This window comes from Monodelphis domestica, chromosome 2 (genome assembly GCF_027887165.1).
Source record: "Monodelphis domestica isolate mMonDom1 chromosome 2, mMonDom1.pri, whole genome shotgun sequence".
Classification (NCBI taxonomy): Eukaryota; Metazoa; Chordata; class Mammalia; order Didelphimorphia; family Didelphidae; genus Monodelphis; species Monodelphis domestica.
In genome coordinates, this window is record NC_077228.1 from 160838547 (window position 1) to 160856750 (window position 18204).

The following is an 18204-nucleotide window of genomic DNA, read 5'->3' on the forward strand; positions in this document are numbered from 1 at the left end:
TCCAAATGCCAGGAAGGGAATGAATATCTGGAACCAATCTCTCCAAAAGTCAGGAAGCAAAGTCTCTAGACCATGCTGGTCTCTTCTTTTTATGCTTCTTTTTTTCAGTGTCACTTCCTGTCATTCCCCCTTCTTCAGAGAAACCAATGGCAGTCTTTCAATTTGCCTAGCACTGCCCAAGGGGGTGTGGGGCAGTAGCTTTTGGAGGCATGAGCTATGAGCTTACTCTAGTAAGTGACTTGTGAACTCACCTAGTGTTAAGTAGGGATACTTTAAATTCTTCATTTGATTAGCTAAAAATAGACAAGGGGATAGTTAATTATAGCTTCACAATTCCCCCTGTGATTCTTTGGGAGACTAATTTCCCCAATGATCATTTAACTAGCTTAAACCTCTAAAGATCTTCTAGCTAAAGGTGCATACAATATTGCACTTTCTAAGAGGAAACTATAATATGTGGCGATAAGAAGGAAATAGAAGAGAGAGCAAAATCAATTTTTGCTAGGCACATTGACAAAAAACCAGTTAGAAAGAAGTCCCCTTTGGCATAAAGAGTTTACATTCAGAATAAATGATATGTTCAACCCCCTTCAGTTCAATCAATTATATCCCAAAGTTCATCTTGGATCTTCCGATGCAGTGTAGGTTTCTTTATGGTACTTTCTCCAAACAGTTCACTTTCTTGATTTGAGGAGTTAGCAAGCTTCTTTTACTAAAATTTCTCTCAAAAATTTTTAAATCTTGGATTTTACAAAAATTATACATAATCCAAGTCCAGAAAGTTAGACAGTGATAAAGCCTGATCTAGGCTCTGGGCCTCTACACTTCTCAGTCCTTTGCTCTTTATTCTCCCATGTCTTTTTGTCAAGCTGGTGAATTTATTTTTAAGTACCAAAACTATGGTTGCAATGACTACTTTTACTATTTGCATGACTACTTTTTATAGAAAAGAAGTGACTCCAGACAAGTACTTACCAGTGAGAAAATTCCGTAATCGTCCAAACTGTACTTCATATTGCTGAGGCTCAGCCTGGCAGGGGGCTGCAGATACTATGTTGGCACAACCAGACTCTGATTGGACTAGATAAGAAATAAGGAATTTCTATCAGATATAAGCAAAGTATTACAATTACTAACCATGTAAGCATTTGGTAAGGTTAAATACAAACCACAAGATCAAAAAAGACACAATCAGGTCAATGTGTTATTGTTTTTTTTCCCAACACCAGTAGGAACAAATAAAACTATGTACCATTTCACTATTTTCCTATTAAAGATTTGTTCCTAACAATTTTTCTATTACCTTACAATAAAACAAAACAATAAATGTAAATAAAATACTATGACATTAAAAAAAAAAGAAAATAGCTATCTTCCAAGTGTAGTAATATATCTAGCTTATAAATTCCACCTGCTATTAGCATTTCAATTATTTGAAGATGTTTTGTTTCTGTTGCTCTGCCTGCCTTAGCATTTTCAGTCATGCTATACTTTAAAATCAACACTTTAAACAAATACACAATTATGCCAATAAGGACAATGGTCTCCTATTATATCCATTCATCTGAAGTGAGCCTATTCCTTTCTAAAGGTATCATTAGAACTATAGTCAGTCACCTGAATACTGATATATTTTTAACTTTAGTTAAATACTTCCATATTTCAAAAGGAAGGGCAAAAGGACTTACCTGGAAAAAAACAAAATTCCTGTGGAAAATGATTAATTTTCTAAATAATGAAAATGCCCACCATGAGGATATGTGTGAAAAATTAATTTCCAGAATCTAAACACCTCTAAGGTGCTGATGTAATTTAATAAACAAATAGTTAGATTTTCAGTAAGTAGAAAGTCAAAAAGCAGAAAATTAATTCTAAATCACTGAATTTACATCACTAGATTATCTTGTACAGATAGCGGATTCAAGGAAAACTTCTGCATCTTTAATGTCTTCTCCTGTCAAGATTTTTTTTTTCTCAAAGAGATTGTTCATGATATAAAGTGTGAGACTGTCTTGCATTTCTTCCTCCTAAATCACACATTTCTCATCACCCTTACTACTCCTTTTCATCTCTGCATGGAAGTCACCAGAGTATTAGAATGTATGTAGATTTAGACTGGGGGAAGGGAAGGAAAGGATGTTATGCTCCTTTTAGAACTGTTCTACTTTTTCATCCTCAGCAACCAGTGTTGGTACATAAGCTGCAATTATTTTAATAGCGGTTCTTTTGCAAATACTTAAAAGTAATACAATAATAAGATGACTAAATAGCTTATGAAATATTATTTCTAGTGTCTCTGTGAATACGAAAAAATTCCATCAACCTCTTCTGTCTTTCCAAGGAGAATCTTGATGATGTTCCTTCCATTTAGCTGCAGCATTGCTTTCTTCTGGTTTCGTTTATGGCAAGAGTGTCAAGATTGATATAATTCAGCTCCTCTGGCAATGTCCATTTGGCAACAGCTCAATTATCTTACATTTAGCATACTAGACAAAGTAAATTTATATGTGGACTCTAAAACTTGTATTATTTTTAGTATTGTTTGCCCAGAATTTCTTCTGCAAAAGCAGAAAAAAGTGGTAGCACAACAATGAAGGTCATTTTGAATATATTTTTTCTCATGGGTTATGGTGCATTACCAAATGGTCTGCCACACCTGGCTAGACTGATCCTCAGAAAGCAGAGTCAGTCTGTTGGAGCTAAATGTGATGCCTTTTCAGAAGACTAGAATCTGGTAGAGGTTATGTTTCACTGGCATCTGCTTTAAGAATCCAGGTTTACTCCAACCCACAATAAAGCATAAGAGGAGTGCTTTGTGAGAATAATGAAAGACATGGCATACAACTGAAACAACTTAATCTTGAACTATTTAGACAAACAACTGACAACAAAAAATGGGAAATGAACAACTGAAATGACAATCACACTAATTGTAATAACTTCATACAAAAGTTTAACCAATGTAAAGTTATTGCCACAACAAGAAGACCAAATCAGCTAGAAAGCACCTTAATCAGCAAATATTTAGCTTATCTGCTAAGTGGTAGGAGATGGTGGTCAAAGGCAACACCACTTTGGAACAGGAGAAGTCAACAAGCATTTAATAAGCTCCTATTATGTGCTGATTAGATGATGGACAATTAAGTCAACAAGTATTTATTAAGGGCTTACTATGTGTGAGGAAATGTGCTTAGGATTAAAAAAAATTCACTACTCTCAAGGAGCTCAGTCTAATGTATCATTTCATAAATTGGAGAAAAGTACTGTAAGATATAAACAATTTAAAGAAACTTGGCAAGAGATCCAATCAAGCAAAGTTATCCCAGGAATTTAAGTGTAGAAATGGAAATGATCAACAGAAGAAAAAATGGAAAAGATCTATAAAAATTACTTTAACAAACAGGGCAAGGGAAATACCACACTTATACTGTAACATCACACCTTCAAATGTTTATAAAGGAGAGGGACAAATGGCACTAAAGAGAACCAAGATGGAAAAAGTAACCAGACTGGACAATTAGAATATTCATTACCTGTGAGATTAGCTGCCATCTCTTCAGGAGTCTGAGACAACCGCAATCCTTGTTTTAGAGGGCCTTCTGAATCTACATATTGGCGTCGTTTGAGGTAGCAGGATACTGCCATCTGAATCTGTTCTGTGCGTACTCGTTTCATGACCTTCAAAAGGAGAAAAAAAGTAATAAACTATATATGTGCAAATCTCCATTTTACCTTTAAAAATAACATTTCCAATACAATTATGGACAAGTATGGATAGCATGTAAATCCAAAACATTCATCTTTAGGCAATATCTACAATTAGGCAATAATTTCAATCTTCCCCATCAAAGTTTTTATTAGAACTATTAACAAGGAATAACTGGTTCGAATTTTAGGTCTTTTTATTTCTCCTGACAGGAACAGATTCTAATTAGCACTCACATCACACACACACACAGAAAATTTCACTAAAAACTTAAAACTAGACAGGATGTTATAAAGGGAAAAAAATCTTCTAGAAGACATAAAAACTGAATCCTCAGACTCTCTGACCAGGGGAAAAAGTCAGTAATTTGGTAGACTAACAAATATATCTACTTCAAATCATAAAGAAAAGACAACCAACCTTTCAAGACTGAAAACACTGCTGGATTATTCTTTTTCTCTTTCTTTATTAGGTATTATTTATGTAAAAAAATTAACACTAGCAAATTTTGGAATTAGGCTTAGAAAAAGCAATCTCTTAAAAAAAAAGGTAGCTAATTTTCCATTTTCTGAAAAGCAATAAAGTTTTCCACATCTAATTATTGGACAGTGACAAGTGTATTTGGCACATATTTAGATAGAGGTGAAGAGAAGTTCCAGAGTAAATTTATAGTTAATAGTAACTGAATTTAGAATATACATCATTTTCCTAAGTGAGTATAATCACCACAAAAAAAGGACATTTAATCTTTTGGGGGGGGGGGGGAGATACTCTTCATACTTCTGAAGTCTTATGGGGGGGAAGTAAGATTAAGAGTCAAGAACCTGAATATAGAAAATGAAGGAGATGCTGTACTCCCTCCTTCCCTCTCTTTCTGGGAATCCTGGCAAGTGAGGGGTAGAAGAAAGGGAAGTAGTCATTCAGTAGCAGTGATAAATAACATTGGACCTCTTCCAGATGAACCAGATCTTTGTGCTATTGCTGGAAAAATCCTGGCTCTCAGAATTATGGAGAATTATGATGACTGGTTCATGAAATCACAAATGTAGAGGTAGAAGATATCTCAGTCCAACCCAAGTAGTACTATACCAGATAGGTATAGTGAGCACTGGAGCTAGGATTTGAACCAAGGTCCCTTAGACTCCAGGGATGGTTTTTTCCTCCATTGCAAAACTACTCAGATGAAAAGAGCCCTGCAGATTCCTAGTTAGGCATAATTCCAAATCTCCTAGTCTGCCACCAAGACCTCTTGGGCTTTTTTCTGAAAGGTATACATCTAGACTAACCTTAAAATGTTCTGGTACCAAGTACTTTCTTTTCCTTCCTTTCTTTCTCCCTTACCTTCTGTATTAGAATTGATACTTTGTATGAATTCTAAGACCCAAAAGTGATAAGTGCTAGACAACTGGAGCTAAGTGACTTGCCTAGGGTCACACAGTTAGAAACTGTCTGAGATCAGTTTTGAACCCAAGGATCTACTATCGCTGGGCCTGACTCTCTATCCATTGTGCTACATAGCTGCCTCTTACTTTCAAGCCTATACCTCTTTCATCCACCACCTCAGTTTTGCTTACAAACTTTTACAGGTGTCTGTTTCTAATTCAGGTCTAATCTCAAACTTGATTTAGAATAATAAATGTTAGTGTAACCCAGCAAAAGAGGCAGTGGGATGGAAGATGTATAAATTCACTCAATGGAGTATGGTGCTAGATACGGGTGGGATAAAGGTATCAGAATATGAATAGGGAGGAACCTCAGAAGTCATCTTGTCCATCCCAATATGGAATAGGATTTTCATCCATAGTACTCTTTATCACCCCTATTCTCACTAGTTAGTATCTACTTGAAAACCTCCAATGAAGTTTTTTCTTTTTTACATAGCTTTAAACTTGGTAGTTAAAAAAAGCATACTAGGCTCCTTATTTGGAGTTAAAATCTAGTCCTCTACAACTTCTACCCATTGTTCCCAATTCTGCCCTTTGGAGGCAAGCAAACAAATCTAATCCCTCTCCTACTTAACAAATCTACAGATATGTGAAGATAACTATCATAATACACTAAATCTTCCTTTCTCCAGACTAACCATTGTTTCTTTAATGAATTATTCCATGGCTTCAAGTTCCCTCACCCTTCTGGTCATCTTAGAGGCAGTTGGTGGCACAGTTGATAGAGCACTAGGCCTGGAATCTGGAAGACCTGAGTACAAATCTAGCCTCAAGACTCTTAATAGCTCTCTGAAACCAGACAGGATGCTTAACCTTTGACTTCTAAATTTCTTCAACTGTAAAATGTGTATCATAAGAACACCTTATGTAAGAACACTGTACAACTGTAAAATGGAGATATCATAAGAACAGCTGGGTGGTGCAGTGGACAGAATGCCAGATCTGGAGTCAGGAAGACCCATCTTTCTGAGTTAAAATCCAGCTTTAGACACTTTTTAGCTGTGTGACCCTGGGCAAGTCACTTAATCCTGTTTGCCTCAGTTTCCTCATCTGTAAAATGAGCTAGGAAAGGAAATGGTAAACTACCTACAGTATCTTTGCCAAGAAAATCCCAAACAGGGTCATAAAGAGTTGGATATGACTGAAATGACTGAACAGCATATACAAGAAGACCTATCTCTCAGGGTTGATGAGAGAATTAAATGAGATAAAATCTGTAAAGTGCTTATCACAGTTCCTGACATAGAAGATACTTAATAAATGCTTGATCCTTTCTTCATTTTCTTCTCAAAATAGCCCAGTTAAACATGTTCAAAAATGAGAACTGAACACAATATTCCAAATGCAAACTGACCATGCCAAAAATACCACTGGGACCATAACCATACTATGTTTCTATTAATAAAAGTAAAATAATCACCTTAGTTTTTGTAGCTCAATGCTATCTTCTTGATTCTTAATAGTGTTTGGAATCCAAAAAAACCCCTAGATTTTTTTCACATGAACTGTTGTCATCTTGTCTTGCCATGACTGAGGATATGCAAATATTGTGTATGCCTACAATCTTCTTCAGCAGATTGTCCTATAATCCCCCCCCCCCCCCAATTAATCATTTCCTCTCTACTGGCTGCTTCCCCACTGCCTGCCTACTAACATACCCAATTATCTTCCTCTCTCCTCAGAAATCCCTCACCTGATCTACCTATCCTTAATAATTATCATCTCATATCTTTCCTCTCTTTGTGACTTAACTCTTTGACAACATTTTCAATTGATGTTTCCATTTATCTTTGCTCTTACTCTGACTTCCATCTACAGTATTCAACTAAAATTCTTCTCTCCAAAGGTAATAATGATCTCATCTAATGGCCTTTCCTCAATCTTCATCCTTTCACTCACCCTCATTTTCTTAATATTCCCTTTGTACTAACTTTTTTATAACATTGTTCTCTTCAGATTCTCTTCTCTTCCTCTCTCTCTCAAGATAGAAGTGGTAAGAGACAGGCAACTGACGTTAAGTGACTTGACCTGAGATACAGTTAGGAAATGTCTGATGCCACATTTGAACCTAAGACCTTCCATCTCCAGGCCTGTCTTTATATCCAATGTGCTACCTAGCTACCCCTTCCTACTCTGCTTTGACTGTTCCTTTTCTGAATCTTTTGTTGAGCCTTCATCTAGATCATGTCCAAGAGTTGAGAGTATCCCTTAACACTCTGTTCGGGGCCCTCTTCTCCATCTATATGGTGTTTTACTTGGTGATATCATCAGCTTTCATGCTTTCAATTATCATCTTTATGCAGATGACTTTCATAATCTTCTTATACTTTCCTAAACTCTCTCCTGGACCTCCATTCTTGCATTTCCAACTGCCTATCAAATTTCTGGAACTCTATGCCTCAAAGAAATTTTAATTCAACTCATTAGTTTTTCCCACCTAAACCCTTCCCTCTTCCTAAATTCCTTATTACCTGTTGTAATGAAGGTAGAATAGTGGTGACAGTACTTTTTTTTTTGTCCTAGGCCAAGTTTGGCATATTTTATTACATTGTTTCTTTTCTTTTCCTTTCCATTTATATTGCTAAAGTCACTGTGTCAGTTGTTCCCTCCAATTCTCCTTACATCACTGTTAACTTAAGTCAACTCCTGCTTTTTTATTGACTTGATGCATAATATTCAGCTAATAAGGTAATTTTCATTTCTTTTTGTATTTTTTAATATAGCAGCTTGCTTGTTTTTCCCCCCCTCTTTAATTCTATAATGCTTATTTTGTTGACTTGTTTAATCCAATAAAATATTTAAGACCAAGATTGTTAAATTCATGTTTTATTTCATTTATTTTCCTTTGCTTTAAAAAAATATTGTGCTTTTCTTTTAAGTTAGTATTGTTTCCCTGGGACTAATTTTACGCACAATCTTTAGATGCTATTCTATTTCCAAGAGTTTTCCTAATGTTCTGTCTCATCCCAAGTTACTTGAATTTGTTTTAATTGTTATTTTTCCTGTTATCTATTGCCCTTGCCTTTAATCTTCTCTTTGACTCATTTAAGTTTGAGGTTTAAAGCCTACCCTCTCTCCTATCATTTTAAATACTATTCTCTTGCCATATCCTTTTCTAAGAACTTTTTTGCTTTATTTTCCTTACTTTTTTTTCATTTTACTCTATCCTGAATCCCAATCTCTTGCTTTGGCTAAACTATTCATGTATTTGTTCCTTTTTCTATTGTGTCCCTCCAGTAGGTAACAGCTTCTGAAGTATCAAGTTTGAACTCTCTCTATTCTATTTGTTGAGCTAACCCCATATTCATTCTCTCTCTCTCAACTACATTCTACTCTTAGAAATATTACTTCACGAAGGAAACCCTGTTATGTGATAATAATAATTTTGACTCATAAGTTATAGCAGTGACTCTTACCCTTAAAATGGTCACTTCACTATTAGGATCAGATTATCCTCTCTCTGGTTATATTCTCCCTACTAGTTGCTCATGAAAACTCAATCTCCGTTGACTGGTGGGACAAAATCTCTTAGCATGCCTATTTTTTCCCCAGATGAAACTCATAAGATTTTGTTCTCTTCTAAAAGGATACAGGTTTGGGGGCACTCTCTTCCCTTCCACCATTCCAACTCATTCCTTTTACTGTTTTAATCCAATTGTCCTACACTAGTTGAAAGATTAAAGAAATGATTTGTTTCTTCACTGTTTACCTGTGAATTTGGTGTGCACCTATGTGCGTGCAACTCCAGTTTCCCCTTCCTCAAATATGCAATTTCCTCCTGAATTATTCCTTTTGCAAAAGGCAGAGAATTTAGTCCATATAGTTCCATTTTCCCCCCTTCCCTACTCCTGATTCTTTAGTCTCTTTTTGTTAATTTGGATACTTTTTGTTAATTGAACATTCTTTGTTCTTTTACTCCTCATTCTGGTCTCTTAAAAAATAATCTCTAAATATGATAAAATTAACTGAATTACTTGACCAGTAACTTGCCTTTTTCTTATTTCTGTTTGGAGGATGTGTGTAATCTGAATATTCTGCTTACCTCTGGGTTTATTTTCACAGAATAACTCCAAAGCTTTTTTTTTTTTTAAGTTAAAGGATCATTATTTTACATAGATGTTTAGGCTTACTTTTAAAGGATATATTATTATGGATTACAGTATGAGCCACTTTCTAGGCTATCTTATTCCATTTCTTTGATTTCTCATAATTATGGAGCAATACTGAGTTAACCAAATTAGGGCTCTTTCACATTGAAAAGTCTTCCTCCTTATAAATCCTCTTATATTATTGGGATTTTCAAACCTAACCACTACATTCTTTAGAGTTCCAAGCATTTAGTTTTTCTTCTGTTGGATCGATGGATCCAAAAGTCATCATTTTGCTGCTGCTATTTAAAAGTTCTGAAAATTTTATTTGTATTATTTTCTGCAGTGTACAAGTTCTTTTAATGTTCTTCTAGAAGTCCTATGATCCTTAGGTTAATTCTGCATATCAAGTCTTTAAGGTGTGTGAACTTTAAAATTACTCCACCCTACTTTAGGGGAAGATAAAGTTGTAATCTCCTGGTTGAACAATTAAGGTACTTAGTTCTCACCTTATAGTGAAGCTAGAACTTTAAGCTAAGTCTATTTTTAGGTCTTAATATAAAAAGATGTTACGTAACTATAGAGGTTAAATAAATCACAAAAAGGTCAAGTAACTAACAAAAGGTGAACTTAACAAAGACCTGTTAAGTAACTCAAAAGATATAATCAAAGATGAGAACTAAAAGTATGGGCAGTCCTGGAGAAAGCCTTTGATGTGATTGGTAGATGTGAAGATTTACACAAGGGAGTTTTCATCTCTCAGATCACTCTCTTTCCCTGATTGGCAGTGGAGAGTTAGCTGAGAGCAGTGTGCTGGTCTTTTGGCATCTTAGTGTGGCTACAAGCTATTGCCCAGTTCTGTGGTGAGTTTCTGGCTGAATGTCCCTCCTTTACTTTTCCAACTTTATCCCCTTAGAAGCCTCTAATCTTCTTCAGAGACATAGAGGAGGGGATTTTAAAACTCCCCCTGGCACAGGCCAGGCAGGAGAATCCTATATCCTCTTCCCTTCTTCTCAAATTCCCTTCCTCTATATTAATTAAATTACCATACATTTCCAGACTGACTTGGGTATTTTATTTGGGATTTTCCCCAGTGACCAATTAACTCTAGATCTTTAAGTCACAACCCTAAAATAATCTTTACAGTCGAACTGCTTTGCTTACATAGAACTCATGTTTTCTTTTCAAAATGTTGCCCTTTACCTTTTTTTCCCTGGCAAATTTCCTTCTGCTTTAGCATTTTTGTCCCCAAATTTTATATTCTCTCCTTGAGTTTCAACTCATCATGTTTTCCATTTTTCTTTCCTGCTTTTCATTTTAAAATTCTGCTTTCAGAGCTATGATTTTCAATGAAATTTTCTTGCTAATGCCTTCTTTTAAAAGAAGTCTTCCTGGAGGAAGTTAGGTGGCTCAGTGGATTGAGAACCAGGTCCAGAGATGGGAGATCTTGGTTCAAATCTGGCCTCAGCGACTTCCTAGCTGTGTGACCCTGGGCATGTTGCTTTACCCCCATTTGCCTAGACCTTACCATTCTTCTGCCTTAGAATCAATACACAGTAGTGATTCTAAGGCAGAAGGTAAGGGCTTAAAAAATAAATAAGTCTTCTTTCTCTTGTTTTGATTCTTTCTACATTTTCATTCTGCCCTTCTGGGTCTTTTCATTGGTTTATTAACCTGGGATCTATTTATTTCTACTTTTTCTAGCTTAAACTTTTGTTTTTTTAGTTTCTAGAAACCTGTCTCTTTAATTTTCTTCCTCATTCCTTCATTCTTGTATAGACACCCACTCTCTTTTTATGGGGGGAATGGGGTTGTAGGAAGAAGAGAAGGGGTTTGGATCCCTGACTAGAATAATGTCATCTGCTTTCCCAGTTCTCTTTTTCTCAGTTTTTCTTCTTCTAGTTCTTTCTGCCAAAATACTAAGTTGTCTATATTATTATTTTGCAGCCTCTACTTAAAAGTTCTGAAAAATGTCCTTGTATTATTTTCTGGAGTGTATGGGTTATGTCCTTTTAGAAAACCTATATCCTTAGATGTGGATTAAAGGAGCTCAAACTGAATCACTGATATAGAGAGACAAAAAAGGTACCTACAGGCAGATTCTGAAGCAAACACATCCTTGATTAGGGTATTAATAAGAAACAAGAAGGCTTTTGCAAGTGATATTCCACAGTAAACCACATCTTTACCATTATACAACTGACCAAAGGCTATAGAGAATACAAGATCCCATCTCTGTTGACTAAAAATCTTTTGCTTCAGTAAAGAGGAAGCCTTAAAGGTTTTATTCTAAAAGGTGGCTATTAGGCAAGTCAAAATTTTAAGATTCAATGGAAAATATAACCTTGTTTAATGCCATTCTGATTATCATCAAGTAAGGCAAAAAAAAAAAGGAAGCATGCTTGCCAATGGTGTTTGCAAGTGTCATGTGGGAGCTTCAGTGAAGAGTCAAAGTTGAAAAGGGATTTCTATAGATGAAGTCCTTCAGATGACATTGTGCTAGTTAGAGCAAGCCCTAAAACTCTGCTGAGCCTCCTGGACAAGATCCATCATTCAGAGTTTGTCCTAACAAGCCACATAGGAAAAACCAAGAGGGTAAAAAATGCCTATTCCATAGACTATGCTATGATTAGATGAATAATCTATAGAGTTTACCTTTTTATCTTGGGCAAACACTGAAAATGTAAATTGTGTTGTGTCCAGAACTAAGAATACAGGCCAGATTGCCTAGAGAAAATTGCAGAATTCTGTTAATAACCTCCAACCTTTCCCTTAAATGAAGGCCTCTTAAAAAAAAACAACAAAAAACCAAATATTCTATTGCTAATACATGGCTGCAAGTCATATAACATTTTAGTCCCTGAAAAATTCACATTGGGTATCATACAGAAAGGATGGGTTCAGGGTGAGTATAAGCAAGTGGTAACACAACAAATAAGGAACTGTGAAAAACTGGAGTAAAGAATATGATCAAAGAAATATTTTAAAGAAATGGGCTTATTATGTGGTGAGAGGAAGCGATAATTGTTGGAGACACTTCCAGGGGTATTCACATGATGTTGAAAAATAAGAAAGGTTCTCTTTCTGGGTGAACCTCCTGTGGTGAACTTATGAGAGGACATAGACATGAGTTACAAAGAATACAATCCAGCCATTCCTGCTCTCTTTGCATCTTTGAAATGATTATCTCTTAAGATCTACAAATTATATATTCTTTTGAGCATTTCAGAATGTAGTTCAAACATGGTAAAATCACAATGAGTATAAGAATTATCAGAACCTACTATATACAATTATGTCATCAAAACAGAATTTATCAAAAAATGGAAGATTATCTACACAAAATAAAAATATCCAAATTGAAAGAAAAAATGGAAATCTTTAAACAATCTGGCTTCAGAAAACGTGATAGACATAGATGGAAATGAACTGCCAAAGTAAAAATGAACAAAAAATACATACCTCTGGTCTAGATAATTACCTCAGATCTATGAATTCTGTCTATGTGATATTCCCATTAATACAGATCACAATGACTCTACAATTTAGTCTTACCTCTTTTGAGTTTCTCTGGCTAAAAATTTCATTAACTTACTACCATTATGATCATGATCCTTTCTAAATTTAATTTTCTCCTTAATTAAAAAATATATTTTATAAATATTTATAAATAATTAAAATTAAAAAACAAACAAACCATAACCAGAGTTTCTAACAGGATCAGTAAGACCACTTGGTAGGTATGCTATATAAAAGGGATGCTTGTTTGTATATAGGTAATAACATGGTTTCTAAGGCCCTTGTCCCTTTTGATTCTGAGACTGAACTCTTCTGGCATGGTCTTCAGGAACCCAGAAGAACCACTTCTATACCACAATGAGGCACTGAAGCATGACCTCAGTGGAAGCTATTCCAAAGAGAATTGCTAAATCAAACTGTAGACTAACCCAATGCTCCCCCATGGATGAGTTACAATTTCATATAAGTGAAATATGGTAGCAATAACTTTAATTCATCTAAGTTAGAATCAAATCAAATTATAGTCAGTAAGCTCATTTTGAGTATGGTGCTCAGCCTGAGACCCTATGTGTGATTCTTGTATGTGCCACATTATCTTTATTTTCTTCTATAGTCATTAGACCATATCCTTAACCTTACAAATGCAGTGATTGATTAGAAAGGTCACAGGATAAAAGTGTTTATGGCTCAGGACAAATCCATTACTATCAGAAAATAAGTGATTTTTAAAAATTGAGTTTTATTATGGGATCAAGGATTGGAGAATTTTATATAGATTTGTTTTCTAATCAATTGTTGGGGCTGAAGGAGAGGGGTCGCAACTTAATTCAAATAGTTAAGTTAAAATTCAACATAATTTGGGTTCCCTATTTTACCTACTAATCTTATCATTAAAAGTCAAAACAAAGGCTAAAGGGCTTTGCACACAGGTAACGTTAAGAGCTCTGACACATTATCCAGTTTTTTAAAAACCTCTATAAGAATTCAGAAATCCATTTATAGTCTAATGTGTGAAAGGCATTGTGCCAGACATAGGGGGCATACAGATAGAGATGATAGTCTTACTCCCAAGGAACTTTTAATGAGGAGGGAGAAGGAGAAAAGAGAATTATAGCCAGTTCTTGATTAAACAAGTGAACTTTTCTGAAGAGCTCTTGCCTGCTGGAGCAGGAGCCTGGGCAATCCCTATGCCAGATAATGAGAATTTACCCAAGTGAGGGGAAAATGGAGACAAAATGACACAAGAAATTTAAAGAGGCTCAAGAGACACATTTTCCTATTATTTTAACAATACAAAAGTAGAAAGTGACATGTGCTATTAGTTACAAGTGACCAATTATTAGTGGTTTTATGTAAATATTTTTGGACAAAGTACTTTGTAGGGTTTATTGAGAGGTATCTATTGTTATAACAATGTATCAACCTATAAATACAAGTCATAGGAATATATATGATAAAGACATTTGAGAAGAAGAATGATTTTTACTTGGGGTGAGTGAGGTGGATTATAGAAGGCTTATCAAGAAGCAGCACCTGATTTAGGTCTTTAGAAAAAATGAGAAACGCTTGACTAAATAAGTTTCCAAGTATTATAGGTAATATAAGCAAAGGCAATGGAGCTGGGAAAAGATTTGCAGTTTTCTCCCTAAGTCTGGAACATATCTTTTCAAACACTAGGTTTTCTTGGGTTTCACCTCAAATGCCTCTTGATTTTAATACCAAATTATCAAGGGGAATCCCCTCACAAAAAATTACTTTGTATATATTTTGTATTTACTTATCTGCATACCTGTTTTTCTCTTTGCAACACCTCTTGAATATGCTTCCTTCTCTCTTCTGATATGTCATCACTCTAGTGTAGACCCTCATCACCTGACTCCTGAATTATTGCAATAGCCTCCTGCCAGTAGGTTTGCCTGCCTCAAGTTTTTCCCTACTCCAATCCATCTTTCATTCTCTCACTAAAGTGATTTTCCTAAAATGTGGGTCCAACCTTATCATACTCAGACTCAAAAAGCTCTAGTGGCTTCCTATTTCCTCCAGGATCAAGATCAAATAAAAAAAAATGATTTGTTTGGCATTTGAAGACTTTAAAACCTAGCTACCTTTTCAATCTTCTACTTTATTCTATATCTCCCTCCCCCACCATAATCTTTGATCCTTTGATCCAATGACATTAGTCTCCTGATTGTTCCATGAACTAATCAATCTGTTTTTTAGCTCTGGCCAGTCTCTTTAGCTGTCCCTCATAACTGGAATGCAGTTTCTCTAACTTCTGACTTCCCTTGGCTTCCTTTAAGACTCAACTGCAATTTTGCCTTCTATAGGAAATCTTCCCTAACTCTTCTTAATTCTACTGCCTTCCCTCTGTTATTACTTCCTATTTATGGGACATATAGCTTGTGTATCTGTTTGTTTGCAGGCTGTCACCCCCATTTAGATGATGCTTCTTGAGGGTTGGCACTATCTTCTGACTGATTGATAGAATGCTAGTTCCTTGAGGTAGGGAGGGTTTCTTTTGTCTTTGTCTAAAGTGTCTTGCAGTTTCTGCCTCCGAGCAATAGCTTAATAACTGCTTGTTGGAATAAAATGGCAAAAAAAAAAAGGGAAGAGTAATTTTAATTTGGTCAGGAGATGACCTGATGTGAAAGGAGACAGCTAAAGCTATACAGGGAAGAATGTGGAGGATGCTGAAAGACAAGACAAGAAGTTTAGATTTTACTGTTGGAAGGCAATGGAGTTGTGTGCAAAGCAGTGATGTAATTAGGATTAAGCTTTCCTCATCTGTTGGACTACATGATCTCTAGGGTTCTTTTTAGTTTTGATATTCCACAATCTCAGGGAGTTAGTGGAATGAAAGGCAGATTGAGTGGGAGCAAAGAGATTGATTAGGAGCCAATAATTTAGGTGAGAACTAGAGTTGTAGGAGTGAGAGTGGAAAGTAGGGGACATATTAGGCAGACAGTATGCTAAGTGGAAAGGATTTGCCAAATGGTTAGATGGGTAGTCTGAGAAAAGGGAAATAATCAAAGGTGACTGTAAGGTATCAAGTTGTGGAGGATCAAGATGGTGGTGGTGTTATCTATAAAAATAAATGGAGGAAGAAAAAAAATCACTAAAACAAACTTTTGCATCTCTATATGTGAGGACTTATATACCAGATATTGGATTAAGCTTTGGGATATAAATCAAGGCAAAAGTAAAAGCATAGACCCTACCCTTAAGAAAAATACACATTAATGAGGGGAGACAATAAGCAAATTATTACATACCCATACAATACATATAGAACAGAAGGGGAGTAACTTTAAAGGAAAAGGCTGAAGTGGCTTGGAGATGGGGACCTGGGAAGTCCTCCTGCAGAAAGTAGCATCTGAATTGAATTTTGAAAGTCAAAGATGTTAAAAGGTGGAGGTGATGAGGGAGAACCTGGAACCTTTTCCAGGAATGGGGAGTCAGGGAAAAATCATCATGGGCAAGAAATAGCAAGTAGGTGATATCACTGACCCATAGAGTGAACAGAAGGAAGTTAAGGAGTAGGACTGAAATAAATAGTAGGAAGGGGTCAATTATAAATATCCTTAAATGTCAAACCTAAGATTTAATATTTTATCCTGGTGGTTGAAAGGAACTATCAATGCTTAGTGATGGAGTGATGAGGCCCGACCTATGTCTTAGGAAAATCCTTTTGGTAAATATATGGTGAATGAACCTGAGTGGGAAGAGGTATGAGACAGAGCAATAAGAAGTTTTTTAATATTGTCTAGGCAAGAGGTTATAAGGGTTTGAAATGAGAAAGTAGAGTAGGGAACACCAAGGAATGATATCACAAAGTTAGAAATGACAAGATTTAGCAACTGATTGTACATGTAGAGGTAAATCCTGATGTTGAGGGAATGATGGTATCTTCAAAAGTAATAAGTATGAAGAGAGGAGAGTTTTAGGGAAAAAATACTAAGTTCTGTTTGGGTCTTGTTGAATTAGAGATGCCAGGAAATATCTAGGTAGATACTCAGAACTCAGATAAAAAACTATAGCAGGAAATATAGATCTGAAATCATGTGCATAGAGATGATAACTGAACCCATGGGAGTTGAGGAGATAACTTGAAACAGTACAGAGGAAGACTAGGGCCCACGACAGAACCTAGAAGCACACTCAAGGTTAAGTGTAGCCTGAATGAAGAACCAGCAAAATCTGAGGAACATTCAAGAAAGTAGGAGAATCAAAAGCAAGTAATATCAGGAAAACCCAGAGAAACAAAGAGAAAAATATGACTATGAAAAAAGAAGCAACATAATGATCCCAAACTACACATTTAATTGTGGATAGATTCTGCAATTTGGGAAAAATAAGTTTACATTCTTATCCACATTCTAAAAAAAGATTTTAAAAAGTATGAATGGTTAGTAGAGGGAGGCAAATTGAAAACCAAATGTTATTATACTCACTGGATTATTAGTCAACCAACTTTTATCATACTTCTATTATGTGCCAGGTATTGAGCTAAATGCTGGGGATACAAATACAAAATAGAAGGAATGAATGAAAAATCATTGATGATGTGCATACTATGTGTAAACCACTGAAATTACAAATAGAAAAGGCAGGCAATCTATCCTGGGGAAGTTACATTCAACTAGCTATCAGATTCAACCTAGGAAGAAAGACAATTAAATATAGAATTGGATTTAAGTTCCATCTGATCTGATGAATTTCAATCAAGTTGGCTCCTCAGTTTCATTTTCCTAAGAAGTTGGGTTAACCCCATTCTCTACGTTAATTAGCTCCCTGACCCCACCCAGTCACCACTTACACTGGTATCTTCTAGCTCTGCAAGGTAACTAGCTTAGGGGAAATTATACTAATAACATTGTATCTCAACTAAAATTCCCAACCAGGGTTATCATGCTAAGATCAGACTCTATAATTTACAAGTCTAAGTAACTTAATGTGGATGCTGAGGGGAGGAGAGTTCCCTTCAGGTCATAGGCACAGGATACAAATGAGATCAACTTTATAACACCAACATTACAACTGGTTAAAGGAAGCAAACTGCAAAAAGCATTACTGCACTGACTTCCGCTAACTTTAAGAATGATAGCAATTCTCACAATCTGCTCTTTTAACGGTTGTTTTATCTAAAAAAAAAAATCCTTTTTTTTTAAACAGTCTTGATGCGAAGGCACATCCCCCTAGAACCTACAACTTTTGAGCAGCGGCATCTGCTCAATAACATAGAACTTCATTTTGCAAGAAGCAGCAAAATGTCTAGGAATATAATTGCTCTACTTTGTGTCATTTGTGAGAGGTTTGCTCCTGCACTCACACTGAAGACTATTCAGTTTGACCTTGAATTTGTTAAATGTAACTGGGGGAAAATATTCTTAAAAGTTTATTACAGGCTCCACCAGGTTCGCCTCTTGGGAGCTGTCCTTTAATCAAC

General features: G+C 35.6%; 1 protein-coding gene across 3 annotated transcripts in view; it reads right to left on the reverse strand.

The window, feature by feature from the left end:
• The window catches only part of TAF5L (TATA-box binding protein associated factor 5 like), a 33597-nt gene that overhangs the window by 14797 nt on the left and 596 nt on the right, over nt 1-18204 (reverse strand). For 2 of the 3 annotated variants that reach the window (XM_001379092.4, XM_007481621.3), the window contains exons 2-3: nt 3534-3678; nt 976-1080 (exon numbers count right to left, since the gene is read on the reverse strand). In XM_001379092.4, the coding sequence (XP_001379129.1) occupies nt 976-1080; nt 3534-3675 (247 nt within the window). In that variant the 5' untranslated portion in view covers nt 3676-3678. Of the gene's footprint in view, nt 1-975; nt 1081-3533; nt 3679-17209; nt 17272-18204 lie in introns of all 3 variants that reach the window. The other variant, XM_056816137.1, reaches the window with a different exon arrangement.